The following is a 14,163-nucleotide window of genomic DNA, read 5'->3' on the forward strand; positions in this document are numbered from 1 at the left end:
CAAGGAAAAATATTTTGTACCATAAACCTACAAATGGTGGAGGGAAGGGAAAATATAGTTCACAAGAATTGCAGGTAAGTTTTATAAAAAGGTGGACTAGGGATTCCTCACGTATCCAGGAAGGGGAATCTGGGAGGGAAGCTCAGCCCCTCATCCTCCCGTTAACATGCAAATGTGAGGTCTACGTGGCACCAAGCGGGGGATGAGGGTGACTCACTTCCCTCTTGGACTCTTGAGGTCAGAGGTAATCCAGGGAGGGACTATTTAGCCTGCTGGAGTTCTCAACAGCCTCACTTTGGGCCGGGCTTCACACACTACTCTTTGATTCCCAATAATACTAAGCAAGGTAAGTGGGGGCCTGGGAGGTGGGGAGGGGAGGGAGCAAAGGGACTCCACTCTCAGCCTCCCTCTCCACTTCTATCAGGACTGCTGACCCTGCGACCAGAGCTGAATGTGTGGAGGGGGCTTGATCCCACCTTTACCATGGGGTGTTGGGAACCTCTGGTCTTGTCTTGACCCAGGTTACTATGAAGCCCTGGAACTTAGACCAGCTGGGCAGTGAGCAGGGGACAGAGATGCGGTGTTAGAGGTGGCCAGGATTCTGGAGATCAGGGAGCCAAGCAAAGTCATTATTAACTTCAAAACTGTGGTCTGAGCAGATTAAGGGGGTGGGCTGGAAGTGGTCCACAGGCTGCAGTGGGACAGAGGGCAGGGCTGGAACGGAAGACAGATGCCCTCCCGAAAGTCGCTCAGTCATGTCCGACTCTTTGTGACCCCAAGGACTATACAGTCCATGGAATTCTCCAGGCCGGCATGCTGGAGTGGCTAGCCTTTCTCTTCTCCAGGGGATCTTCCTAACCCAGGAATCGAACCCAGGTCTCCTGCACTGCAGGCCGATTCTTTACCAACTGAGCTATCAGCAAAGCCTGAAATCAGGCAGAGCAGTTTTTACTTCACACTCTGTTTCTCAGAAAGACAGTGGTGTCCTTGCATCCAGAACCAGTGCTCCCACACTGCCTCCAGGATGTCAGCTAGAGCCATAGAGAGCGGGGAAGGCGATGCCTTGGGTCCCCTCCTGCCAGAATTGCTGTTGGAAGGTGAGTGCCCTTGGGAAATCTCCAGAGGGAGGGTGGCCCAGAGCTTGGGGTTCCTGGACGTGGGCAGCAAGGGTCTGGGTTCTGACCTGGTGCCCATCAAGTCTCTTTCCCCTGGGCTTCAGCCTCCTGCTCTGTGCAGTCAGGACCTCCAGCTCTCCACTGGTGCTGGGCTTCTCCCTGGTTCACCTCCAAGCACCCTTGACACCTCTCAGCTCAGCTTCCCCTGAGGTCCCCTCCCTACATCAGAGATTCTGGGGTCTTCAGGAAAGGGTGGAGGGGGCTGTGTGGGGTCTGTTCCCCAGCTGCCTGCCCCGCTGTGTGCTCCCCCATTATTTCTTTCTTCCAGAGGAAGAAGAACCTTCCCAGTCAACCAACCAGGTCTCCTATGGCTCTTCTCCTGGGAAGCCACCACGGGGGCCACATCAGGGACCAGATGACTTTGACTCTGACCCCAGAGACCCACCCAATTTCTACCATTATGCAGGTAAGCTATCTCTGAGCACCAATCCATGGATCCTCACCCCACACCCACTGCTCAGCTCAACCTGCTAAGTTGTCAGTGTAAGGACAGTCTTCCTGATGGAATCTCTCTGACACACTGTCAGAAAAAAGCCACACTGTACACAGGAGATGAAATAAATGATGCTCTAGAATCAGAGGGACCGCACTTCAGGGTTTAGCTCTGCCTCTGACTTGCTGAGTGACCCAGAGCCAGTCACTTGCCCTCTCTGGGCCTTTATAGGTTTGTTTTTAAGCATAGGGGTCACTCTTAGGGGTCTCTCAGAACCAGGTCACTTCCAATTAGGTGGGGCAGAGGTGCTGCTCAGGTTAGATGCCTGACAGCCACGTGGCACAGGCTCGGGCATGGCTCTTTGCCAGTTAAAGGTCACTGCCCATGATTTCCTTTTGCCCCCCAGCACCCAAGGCAGGTAAGTTTCATTTCTCTATTTGTGCTCCTCCCTTGATGCCCCAGGGCCAGGTCACTAATGTCCTCCCAGAACACACCCTCCAAGAGCAGATTCACCTCTAATGTGGGGCCATCCTAGGGCCACAGCAGCAAAAGTCACAGAGTTTTTTTTAAAGTCCTTTCAGAATACACATAGCATGAAATTTACCAAAACAACTGGGCTTCCCTGGTGGCTTATATGTTAAAGAATCTGTCTGCAATGCGGGAGACCTCAATTCGATCCATGGGTTGGGAAGATCCCCTGAAGAAGGGAGCGGCTGCCCGCTCCAGTATCCCTGCCTGGAGAATTCCATGGGCAGGACTACAATTCATGCAGTCAGAAAGAGTGGACTGGACTGAGGGACTAACAAACACAACCATTTGTTAGCATACACTGAATTGTTGTTCTTTGTTGTTCAGTCACTAAGTCGTGTCTGACTCTGCAGTCCCATGGACTGCAGCACGCCAGGCTTCACTGTCCTTCACTATCTCCCAGAGTTTGCTCAAACTCATGTTCATTGAGTCGGTAATGCCAGCCAACATCTCATCCTCTGTCACTCCCTTCTCCTCCTGCCCTCAATCTTTCACAGCGTCAGGGTCGTTTCCAGTGAGTCGGCTCTTGAACAGTGGTAACCATATTCGTGTTACTGTGCCTCCCATCTGCAGAACTCTTTTCATCTCCTCATACTGAAACTCAATTAGACATTAACTATTGTTTTCCTCCTGCCACTTCCTGGCAACCACAGCTCCTTCTGTCTCTTTGCTCAACTAATCTAATCTAATTTCCATGTGACTGGAATCATACAGCATCTGTTATTTTCTGACAGGTCTATTTTAGTTAGCATAAGGTTCCCCAGGTTCCTCATATGTCAGAAGTTCCTATTTAAAGTTGAATGATATCCTCTCGGGCATCTATACTACTTGGTAATGATCCATTCATCCATTCATCGACACTTAGTTTGCTTCCTCTTGGCAACTGTGATCACTGCTGCTATGAACGTAGGGAGCAGATATCTCTTTAAGACCCTGTTTTCAATTTCTTTGGATCTATATCCAGAAATGGGATTGCTAGGTTATATGATTTTCTATTCTTAATTTTTTCAGGAACTGTCACACTGTTTTCCATGTTTGTTGCACCATTTTATATTCCTACCAACAGTGCACAAATGTTCCAGTTTCTCCACATCCTCACCAACATTTGTTATTTTCCATTTTTGTTATTTTTATATAGTGGCTTTCCTGATGGGTGTGGTGTGATATCTCGTTGCAGTTTTGATTTGAATTTCCTAATGGTTACTGATATTAAGTATATTTTCTATTCTTGTTGGCCATTTGAATATCTTTAGGGAAATGTCTATTCTGATTCTTTGCCCATATTTTTTTTGTTTTTTTTATCTGCACTGCGCCTTCATTGCTGCATGTGGGCTTTCTCCAGTTGCGCTGCACATTTGCCCATTTTTAAATCAAATTATTTTAAATCAAGTTTTCTGTCGTTGGAGGAATTCTTTATACTATGTCCTGAATATGAACCTCTAAACAGATACATGCTTTGCCAATATTTTCTACCATTCTGTAGGTTGCCTTTTCACTCTGTTGATTGTGCTCTATCTTAGTGAATTAGGGCTGCTATAACTAAATGCGGTAAATCCGATGGCTTAAAAAACCAGAAACTTATTTTCCACAGTTCTGGAGGCTGGGAAATCATGATCTAGGCATCAGTGCACTCTGTGTGTGATGACAGCTCACATCCTAGAACAACCATCTTTTCGCATTAACCTCCCATGTTGGGAGGAAAAGAGGAACTCTCTTGGATCTCTTTTATAAGGAAATTGACCTCAATCAGGAGGGCTCTGCCTGCAGGTCTTAATCAGCTCCCATAGGGCCACCTCCTAACATCATCATATTGGGCATTAGGTTCCAATATATCATTTTTTGGGGACACAAACATTCAGACCATAGCATGACTTAGGATGCCCAAAGGTGCACTTTGGATTAGTACTTCTTTCTCTGAACTCCTCCTTCGGTGCCTCCTTGATCCCAAGCCTGTGCCTGGCACAGGAGAAAGCAGCAGTGAATGCAGCTTGGCCCTTGACCTGAAAGAACTCAAATTCCAGCAGAGATTTCAGAGAATCATATTGCCTTGTGGGAAATTTTGTGGCAGCAGGAGCACAATTCACACTTGGGAGTCTATAGGTGAAGGTGGCCGAGGAAGACTGGGAACGTGTGCTCAGAGCAGGTTCTGGAAGATGTGTTGGATGCCAGAGTCCTTAAAAATGTGCCTGGATTTGGCCAGCAAAAGATTGAACATCAGGAGGCAGGGAGGTGGCTTCTATTCATTCCCTGGTATCTAAGCAGAAGCCTGATCGTGCAGGGACCCCCTCATGCTCATGGAACAGGTGGACTTTAACTTATGGGCCACAGGGGGCAAAGAGGGGATTTAACACCTTCATTCCTCTTCCCTGTACCCAGTGGCCAACATCCTCTGTATTGTCCCCTTCCCTGATCTGGGACTACAAGAGGTGATGGTAACTAGGATGGCAGTGGTAGAGCCAGAAACAGATTGGAGAGATGCGGCCACAAGTCAGAGTTTGTCACCAACAGCTAGACAATGATGCTAGAGAGATAAGGAAGGATCCTCCCCTAGAGCCTTCAGAAAAAGCCTGGCTCTCTTTACACCTTGATCTTGGATCTCTGACTGGGAGAAAACATGAGAGAATTAGCACAGTTCCTGGTAATTCCTTACTGCAGCCTCAGGAAACTAACACAGGCACGCGCTTTGTAAGTTGAAGATTTGTAACAACTTAAGAGTTGGCAGGTGGAGGTTCACATTTTTAGCAATGAAGTATTTTTAAGGTATGCACATTGTCTTTTTAGACATAAGGCTGTCACACCCTTAGCAGACTAGGGTATAGTCTAGTTATGCATAAATATAACTTGTATATAGACATAACTTTTATATGCACTGAAAACCAAAAAGTTCACATGATATTCCCTTTACTTTGGTGATCTGTAACCTGATCGACAGTATCGCCAAGGTGTGCCTGGACAGAGATTGAAAATCTCACTGCGTTTGCTGAAATGTTGAAGGCTGTGTTAGAGTCAGAATCTGTAAGAGGAGGAGGTGAGAGTGTCCACGGGAGCGCTGGTCATTGATCATAGAGAGAGGGATTTTTCACTGGTGATGGGTCTAGGGCAGCACTCTCTGGTAGTACCCTCTGTGATGGTAAGCGTGTTCCCTGCGTGATCCAGTATGGTAGATCACACTAGCCAGATGCAACTATTGAGCACTTGAGCAGTGGTCCATGCAATTCAGGAACTGAGTTTTAAGTTTCATTAAGTGAGATTTAACTCGAACACTCGAATGGGTAGTTGTTCCCATAGTGGTGAGCTTGGGCTAGGGCCCTAGTCCCCAACCTTTTTGGCGCCAGGACCAGTTTCAGGGAAGATACAGGCACGGAGAGGGAGGATGGTTGGGGATGATTCAAGCACATTGTATTTATCATGCACTTTATTCATATTATTATTGGATTGAGATATATAATGAAATCATTGTACAACTCACCATAATGCAGAATCAATGGGAGCCCTGAGCATGTTTTCCTGCAGCTAGATGGTCCCATCTGAGGGTGACAGGGGACAATAATACCTGAAGTGTCTGACTTATGTCCAGTCTACCCGTCATCTCCTTTGGGTTACTGTTACTGCAGAAAACCCTGCTTCACAAAGATAGGCTGTCGGAAACAGAAGCAGGCTTTTCAGTGCTTTTGTGGCAATCTCAAGCTATTCTGCCTTGATTTTAATCTAGAACATATGGAGATTTGAAATCATCTCAAACATACTTTCGGAGAAGGCAATGGCACCCCACTCCAGTACTCTTGCCTGGAGAATCCCATGGACGGAGGAGCCTGGTAGGCTACAGTCCATGGGGTCGCTAAGAGTCGGGCACAACTGAACAACTTCACTTTCACTTTTCACTTTCATGCATTGAATAAGGAAATGGCAACCCACTCCAGTGTTCTTGCCTGGAGAATCCCAGGGACAGAGGAGCCTGTTGGGCCACCTTCTATGGGGTCGCACAGAGTCAGACATGACTGACGTGACTTAGCAGCAGCAGCAGCAGCAAACATACTTTCAAGGCCACTGTTATTTGTGATCTCAAGCAGTTGATCCTCTTCTAGCAGGCACAAAGTCAGTTTACCTGGATTATTTACAAATGGGTCAGGGATCCATTCCTTCCCAGTTCAGGGGTCTTCTGTGGTTGAGAAGTAATGGTCAAACTCTTTTGAAAGCTGAAATAAGTGGATCATGCACCAGTTGGGAGAAAGACGACCCTGACCGAGTCTCTTTCCAAATCTCTGCTAATATTTGAAACACGTCAAAATTCCCAGTGTTCATTCATTGCCTGCATAATTCCAGTTTGGCTCTAAATGCAGCCACTTGACCTGGTGACTTGAACAGCTGACATTCTCCCCTGAAGTGTCAGACTGAGTTCACTGAGCAAGTTGAATACGTCACACAAGTAAGGATGTTTTTCGACACCTTCTGTGTCACTGAAATATGCTGCCAGTGGTGACTGCTTTTCTAAAAGAAATCCCTGGAGCAGCTCTCACAACTCAAAACTGCTGGCCAGTGATCTACTTTTAGAAAGCTGTCTCATTTCTGTGTGTAAGAGAAGACATTTGTGCTCTGCATCCATTTCCTCACAGAGCTGCATGAACAGACATGAGTTAAGGGCATGTACTTTAATGTGGTTGATAATTTTCATCACTTCCTGCAAAACGTTAAGTTCAGGTGACATTTTTCAGCGGGTGAGCATTTCTCTGTGGATGACAGTGTGTAGACTCACATTCAGAGGTGACCACTTTGATCAATATAGTGAAAACCAGAATTCCATCCAGTCATGGCACGCACTCCGACCGTGCATATAGCAATGCAAAATGACCAGTTCAGGTTTCCTGATATGTAGTCATTCAGAGACTTGAATAGTTTTGAAGCTGTGGTTTTGCTTGGCAAGAAAAGGGTACGTAAAACATCCCCGTGCACATCCTCCTGAAGAATATATCGCACAAAAACAAGTAAAGTTGCCTTGTGGTCAACATCGGTAGATTCACCAACCTGGATTGCATACCACTGCTGCTGCTGCTGCTGCTAAGTTGCTTCAGTCGTGTCGGACTCTCTGCGACCCCATAGACGGCAGCCCACCAGGCTCCTCCGTCCCTGGGATTCTCCAGGCAAGAACACTGGAGTGGGTTGCCATGTCCTTCTCCAATGCAGGAAAGTGAAGAGTGAAAGTGAAGTTGCTCAGTCGTGTCCGACTCGTAGCGACCCCATGCACTGCAGCCCACCAGGCTCCTCCGCCCATGGGATTCTCCAGGCAAGAGTACTGGAGTGGAGTGCCATTGCCTTCTCCGATATCATACCACGGTGACTCATTAATCCTTTCTAACAATTGGCCTCAACATGTCTGCTGTTTCACATGCCAGCTTTTGAACTTCAGCCTCTCCTAAAGAGGAACACATGCCAGCTTTTGAACTTCAGCATCTCCTAAAAGTTCATGACAAATGACGTTAGCAGCAGGCAGGATCAATTCTTCACCAATAGTAAACAGTTTCTTAGATTTAGCAATGCAGTTAACCACTAAGAATGATGCTCTCAGTGCAGATACATTTGATAAAGTGAAGGCCTTTGATAATTGCTTCCGTTCTTCATGTTCACATTTTTTTTTAAAATTTTGAAAAACCGCAAAGGCTTGTCTTTTAATGCAGGGTGCTTGGTCTCCATGCGGCAAAGCAGTTTTAAAGGTTTCAAAGCTTCATTGGGTAGCTGGTCCCACGTGTTACACAAAGCAGGATTGGAGAACGTGAATCACCTGCTGCAATGAACTTGTACTTTAGCAGTCTTGGTATTTTCTTTTGAATGTAGCTTTCTCTTCGTTGGCCATCTTAGAGTCTTCTACAGTCTCATCATTGGGTCTTTCTCCATTTTCAAAGAAACCTTCAGCGACATTTGCTTAAAATTTTTTTTTTTTTTACTTATTTTGTCAAGGGTTAGCTTGTGGGCTTACCAAAACTGTGACTAAAACAAGTGCACAGTGCAGGAAAGAGGCAAGGATGGAAATGGTAAAGAAAACAGTGAGTGGGACATGTGGGCACTAAAATAAGTGTCGGATTCTGACTGAAAGCCTGCCACCAGATGCAGCTTGTCACTTGCCTCTCACTAGTAGGGTTTTGATATGAGTCTGCAAGGTATTCATTTCTTATGGTCCCTGTGCAGTCCTTTCTGTTAGTGATCATCTGTATTTGCAGCTGCTCCCCAGTCCGACCATCACCATCTCAGCTGCAACTCAGATCATCAGGCATTAGACTCTCATAAGGAGTGGGCGACATCAATCTATCACAAGCACAGTTCACGGTAGGGTTCAAGCTCCTACGAGAATCTAATGCTGCCGCTGATCTGACAGGAGGTGGAGCTCAAGCGTTAATACGAGCGAGGGGGAGCGGCTGTACATGCAGATGAAGCTTCGGTGGCTCACCTGCCACTCAGCCCCTGTTGTGCGACTGGGTTCCTAACAGGCCAGGGACCAGTATCGGGGTTGGGAACCCCTGGCCTAGGGTATGACCTTGGGTGTATGTGGCATAGGATCCAAGATTCTTGAAAGTGAGGAGGTGAGAACTGTAAGATCAGTTCGTTGAAAACATCGTCTGTGCAGAAATGGAAACCCTCAAGACAGGTCAGGGGTCCTGATGGAGAGAGATGTTGGTGAGCCACGAGCTACAACCTTCCAGAAATGACTTGGGGATGGAGACTGCTTTTCCAACTTCTTTCCCTTGCCTGGGACCTAGACTCTTTTTCATGGAGAGCTATCTGAGCTCACTCTTGCAGATCCTGAAATCTCTGGAACTGTCCCAGGTGTCCAAAATCCCTAGTCCCTGCCAGACCCAAGAGCTCTGAGCAACTCAGTCTGGTCCAAGCGTGCTCTGTCCAGTGTAGCCAGGGGCTCCAGCCTCAAGGCAGGACATGCAGAGGAAGCATGGTGCCTTCTAATGGGGGAATAAGGGGTGCTTCCTGCAGAAAGTCACAAGTAGGCTGAGCCCTAGAGGATGGGGGGCTTCCACTCCAGCTGTAGCCTGGGATGGGCACAGGGTGTCTGGAAGATGAACAGACAGAACAGTCAAATATATTCCATTGCAAAAAAGTAGCATGCTTTTCTTGATTTTTTTTTTTAATGATACCAAAATGTGTTAAGTTCAAAGAGCAGCATGAAACCTTTTCAAGGCAGATTCCTCTCCCCATCTGGAGCATCACAGAGCTCTGGACTCTTGTCCATCCTCCTCTGATTTCTGGAAAATCAGACTTCTCTGTAAAAGCAGAGAGAGCCACACAGGGCTTCTGTCTCCTGTGATCCCAACTCCAGGGAACCCTTCCCACTGGGACAGCAGCAGAGACTCAGTGGAAGTCCATTGCTGGGCACTCACAGGGGTTCTTTCTGTCTCCAGGCATGACTGCAGCTGCTGTGATTGGAGGAGGTAAGTCTCCTTGGGAAGAAGCTCAAGGACCCATCTGCCCCTGTCCCTGGGCTCCTGGGAGCAACCTTCCTTGACCAAGTCCAAGATTGCCTTCAGCCCCAAGACCTGGGTGGGTAGGGGTGGGGTGGACAGGGAACAGAGGTTGAATTCTTGAGGTAACAAGAACCTAGCTGAGAAGGAACTGAAGGAAACTCATTCATAACAACCACTTCCAATCTCAGCTTCTCCCAAGTGCAGACTGGGATCCAGGCAAGTTGGTAGATCTGTCTGAACCCATGATTCCTCCCCAGAAAGCAGTGCCAGGGGCCCTTCCAAATGGCTGTCAGGAGTGTGTGAGCTGAGTTGTGTGGATTACTCAGAACTGCTCTGCCTACGACCCTCTAGTCATCCAGCAAGCCTAGCGGTTTCCTGCTGGGCCTCTGGCCAGGGTCCTCCCACACGGTGGCCAAAATTAAAGAAAATGAAACATTTCTGTCATACCAGCCACAGTCTCAAGTGCTCAGTGGCCACATGTGTCCGCCATGCGGACGGTACAGACACAGAAGGTTCCTGGCTGCAGAAGGTCCTATGCCTGCACTGTCTGGAGATGTAGAGACCCTGGGGGGATGCTCACTGGTGGCCTCAGGGCAGAGGACAGAAGCTTCCACCCGGCAGCTTTTCAGAAGAGCAGTTCTGTCCTCATACTCTGGGCCTGTGCTTGCACGAAAGACACCAGTTCCCACCAAAAGGGGGCATTTGAAGACCCCTCCTTGTCTCAACTTTATTTCATAAAGGGCGAACTAAAGCCCAGGGAGGACTGCTGACTCTTCCAGGGTCACAGGCAAGCAGAGTCAGGAGCAGGCCTGGGTTCCAGGTTCTTGGAGGAGGACGGGGTGTCGGGGTGGGTGTCCACCCAGTTGTGTCCACACCTACAGCCTTCCCTTGCCTCTGGCCCTGTGGTCTGAGGAGAGCGAAGAGGACCCCTCACCTCAACCCCCCAGGAAGGTGTCAGGGAGGTCTGGCGAGCCTGTCCCTCGCAGCTAGCCCTGAAGTGTCTCTGCCCTTACAGTCATGGCCGTGAGGGCTGTGCCTGAGTTGCTGGACACCGTGGGCTTCACCAGAAAAGGAATCTCCCGCTCCTCCTTAGCGGCCAAGATGATGTCATCAACTGCAAGAGCCAATGGGGGCGGAGTTCCCTCTGGGAGCCTAGTCTCCAATCTCCAGTCCAAGGGTAAGTGTCTCCCGGGGAGGAGGCGGGGGAGGGGTAACAAATAGCACAAGATTGATCCAGATGCTAAAGAAGCAGACAGGCTTCTTCCAGCTTCGTGGTCCTCAGTGTCCCACTTATCCTTTGTATCCCCGTCACTGTTCCCTCTTCTGGTTGGGTGTGGGGTGGTGGGACGAGGGGTGTGTCGCTCAGGAGGCCTGCATTCCTCATCAACCCTAAAAAACCTGGTTAGGTGCCCACTCCTTCCCGAGCCCAGCCTGGTGCTGTGAAGGGGAGGGACAGCCTGTCATTTCTCAGAGAGTCTGTCCTGTCACTGATGGACTGATCATTGGCGTTCATGTCTCCTCTTTGGGCAGCCATGTGCAGCCGCCCCTCCCTGAGCAGATATCCTGGGGTCTCAGAAGTAGAGGAGGAAACAGGGGTGGGATGTTGGTGTCTAGGGCCTCCAGTCAGTCCTGAGGTCTCTGACACCCACAGTCTTGCCGGGGACTGCTGGGTCTGCCTGTCCTCTTGTGCTCTAACCTTCTCCTCTCCCCCAGGGGCAACTGGACTTTCCACACCATCCAACATCCTCCTGGGATCTGCTGGGGCACTTTTGGGGGCCTTGCTGTGGGATTCCTACAGCTCCTCCAGGAGGACCCAGTACCGAAGCAGAAATGAGCTCCCATTCTGGAAATGACCCTCCAGGGCATCAGGATGTCAGTCTCCCAAATCACAAGTCCCCTGCCTCCCCAAACTCTTCAAAGAATCATAAGAAATAAAGTTGAGATGCAGTGACCTTCAGTAAGTGTCCGTGCTGTGTTCTTGTTCACCAGGCAGGTGCGGGGCACCTACAGAGCCCTGTAGGTGTTGGGTGTAGGGCAGGAACTCTGTAAGAATGAGCACCAATCCAGAACAGGAAGCCAAGTCTTTTCCCAGTCCTGCCACTCAGTTTTGACCCTGCGAAGACTGTGTCTCTTCTTTGAGCCTCAGTTTGTTGCTTTTCAGATGGGAACTTGGACCACAGGTCTTCAAAGACCTCAGCCAGAGGAGCCAACGGCTTGGCCCTGGGGTCAGTTTGAGGCACTGACCCTCAGTTACCAAGCCCTTTATCCTCAGGCAGTATTCATTCCCTCCCCTCCCCACCCAAGACTCTGGGTCTGGCTGTTTCGTGACTCATCAGTAACACTGTCTGTCTGGCCTGGTGGCCTTTGGAATGCTTAAGGTGGGAAGAGAATCTGCATTTCTTTTTTTTTTTTTTTAATTGTAAATTTTATTTTATTTTTAAACTTTACATAATTGTATTAGTTTTGCCAAACATCAAAATGAATCTGCCACAGGTATACATGTGTTCCCCACCCTGAAATCTGCATTTCTTGAGAGCTGTGTCTCTGTTGTCTAGAGCTCAGTTCACTGGCCCCAAGTGAGACCGCCCAGAACCTGCAAGGACAGACAGGTCTCCCCACCATGGGGCTCCCAAGAGGCTGGTCAGTGCAGAACACTCACTTCCTAAGACCCACTGGGTGCCTCGCCCTGGATCCAGTGCCAGGCTCCGTGTGTGTTAACTTGGCACCTGCAACCTGCCAGCCCATGTGGATAACCCACACCAGGTTCTGAAAGACCTGCTTCTACTTAAACGTGAGTCTCGGATCCCAACCTGTTGGCTCCAGGACTCCAGCCCAGGTCCCCACTCTGGCCTTCACATCTGCCTTCCCTCCTGCTCCTTCTCCACCTGGCTGTCTCCTTACGATGCTGCCTCAGCTCACTCCTGCAGCTTCCAGCTGGCTTCAAGGGCTCCATCCCAGTCTCCTATGGCTGCAGTAGATTGGCGGGGTCCCTCTCAGCCCAGTGTGTGTAACATTGAACAAAGCTGACTCCACACTGGGTCTATTCCTTTAGCTCTAACTTTTGTTCTCTGTTGCCTGTGCTTAGTCATGCTGGCTTGCACCTTTGTAAAAGAATGTTTCCTGTAGCCTGAAATACACAGGACAGCCCATTCTCAAGGCTCTGGCTCTTAATGATAGAACACTTCTTTAAAAAGCTGCAGAACAGAGCATAACGTTTGTTTAGTTGGAGGTTTATAGGAACATTGTGACCAGACCTATGGGAATAGTACCAAGAATAAAGGCACCAAGGAGATTGAACAATCAGCCACATCCCCTCCCCTTTTAGAATAAAAGAAGCCTGAATTCTAACTCTGGGAAGATGATTTTTTGGGACATTTGACTGCCATTTTCTCAGTCTGTTGGTTTTCTGAATAAAGTCTCTTTTCATTGCCCCAACAACCTGTCTCTCAATTTATTGACCCGTCATGTGGCAAGTAATATGAGCTTAGACTCCAAACAGGTGCAGTGTTGGTGGGCAGTTTGAGGAAAGCACAGATATAATGCCATTAAGAGGCCTGTGGTCAAGGACAGAAATGACCACGTCCCAGTGCCCTTTCAACGTACCTGTACAGTTCATCTCACTGAGAGCTGGAATTTATTATCCCTCCCTGAAGCCGAGCTGGCCTTCTGGAGGAAAACTAACACAGAGACCTAATGGAGGAGTCAGTTCTTTTTTCCCAGACAAGGTTCAGGAGTGAGCCCAGCTAAGATTCACAAAGCCAGCCCACTGCTGACTGCAGGTGTAGGAGGGAGCTCAGCTGAGACCAGGAAAACCACATGCCTAAACTACTGAATTGATGCTTTTGAACTGTGTGGTGTTGGAAAAGACTCTCGAGAGTCCCTTGGACTACAAGGAGATCAAACCAGCCCATCCTAAAGGAGATCAGTCCTGGGCGTTCATTGGAAGGACTGATGTTGAAGCTGAAACTCCAATACTTTGGCCACCTGCTGTGAAGAGCTGACTCATTTGAAAAGACCCTGATGCTGGGAAAGATTGAAGGCAGGAGGAGAAGGGGACGACAGAGGATGAGATGGTTGGATGGCATCACTGACTCGATGGACATGGGTTTGGGTGGACTCCAGGAGTTGGTGATGGACAGGGAGGCCTGGCATGCTGCTGTTCATGGGGTTGCAAAGAGTCAGACACGACTGAGCGACTGAACTGAAAACTATTGACCCAATGAATCACGAGCTAAATAAATATTTTGGAGTGGGGGGGAGGCATTTGTTACCCACCAATAACTAACCGATAACATGAAACAATGTGTGTAATCCATTGAGAGATTCGAGCTTTATGACATGGAGGACAGAGAAGGCAGACATTAATTGTAATTGTAGTTATCTGGGAAGACTGCTTGGAGTAGGTGTTGCTTTACTTAAGGCTTATGTAGTTATAAGTAATAGAATCTTGGTTATAACTGGCTCAGAGTTCAAGAGAATTTGCTGGCTTGCTGAACTGAACAATAAAAAGGTCATTTGTCTTCAGGCAAAGTGTAAATTAGCAGCTCAACACTGAATCCAA

At 48.5% G+C, this 14,163-nt stretch overlaps 1 protein-coding gene across 2 annotated transcripts; it reads left to right on the plus strand.

Moving 5' to 3' along the window:
• Positions 1-220: 220 nt before the first annotated feature.
• On the plus strand, positions 221-11,559 carry LOC133234530 (interferon alpha-inducible protein 27-like protein 2). 2 transcript variants are annotated; one of them, XM_061395190.1, is made up of 6 exons: positions 221-346; positions 972-1,097; positions 1,444-1,581; positions 9,540-9,569; positions 10,618-10,779; positions 11,316-11,559. In XM_061395190.1, the coding sequence occupies exons 2-6, from the start codon at positions 1,025-1,027 to the stop codon at positions 11,453-11,455; spliced, it is 543 nt and encodes a 180-aa protein (XP_061251174.1). In that variant the 5' UTR covers positions 221-346; positions 972-1,024; the 3' UTR covers positions 11,456-11,559. The 2 variants fall into 2 exon arrangements, with proteins under 2 accessions (XP_061251174.1, XP_061251175.1); XM_061395191.1 differs by having other exon boundaries at positions 231-346; positions 976-1,097.
• Positions 11,560-14,163: the final 2,604 nt, after the last annotated feature.

Source organism: Bos javanicus, chromosome 21 (assembly GCF_032452875.1).
Source record: "Bos javanicus breed banteng chromosome 21, ARS-OSU_banteng_1.0, whole genome shotgun sequence".
Taxonomy (NCBI): Eukaryota; Metazoa; Chordata; class Mammalia; order Artiodactyla; family Bovidae; genus Bos; species Bos javanicus.

Coding starts and splice junctions, on each gene's coding strand:
- LOC133234530 (XM_061395190.1), top strand. CDS start 1,025: ATGTCAGCTAGAGCCATAGAGAGCGGGGAAGGCGATGCCTTGGGTCCC. Junction 1,582..9,539: donor CAATTTCTACCATTATGCAG/GTAAGCTATCTC, acceptor TTCTGTCTCCAG/GCATGACTGCAGCTGCTGTG. Junction 10,780..11,315: donor CTCCAATCTCCAGTCCAAGG/GTAAGTGTCTCC, acceptor CCTCTCCCCCAG/GGGCAACTGGACTTTCCACA.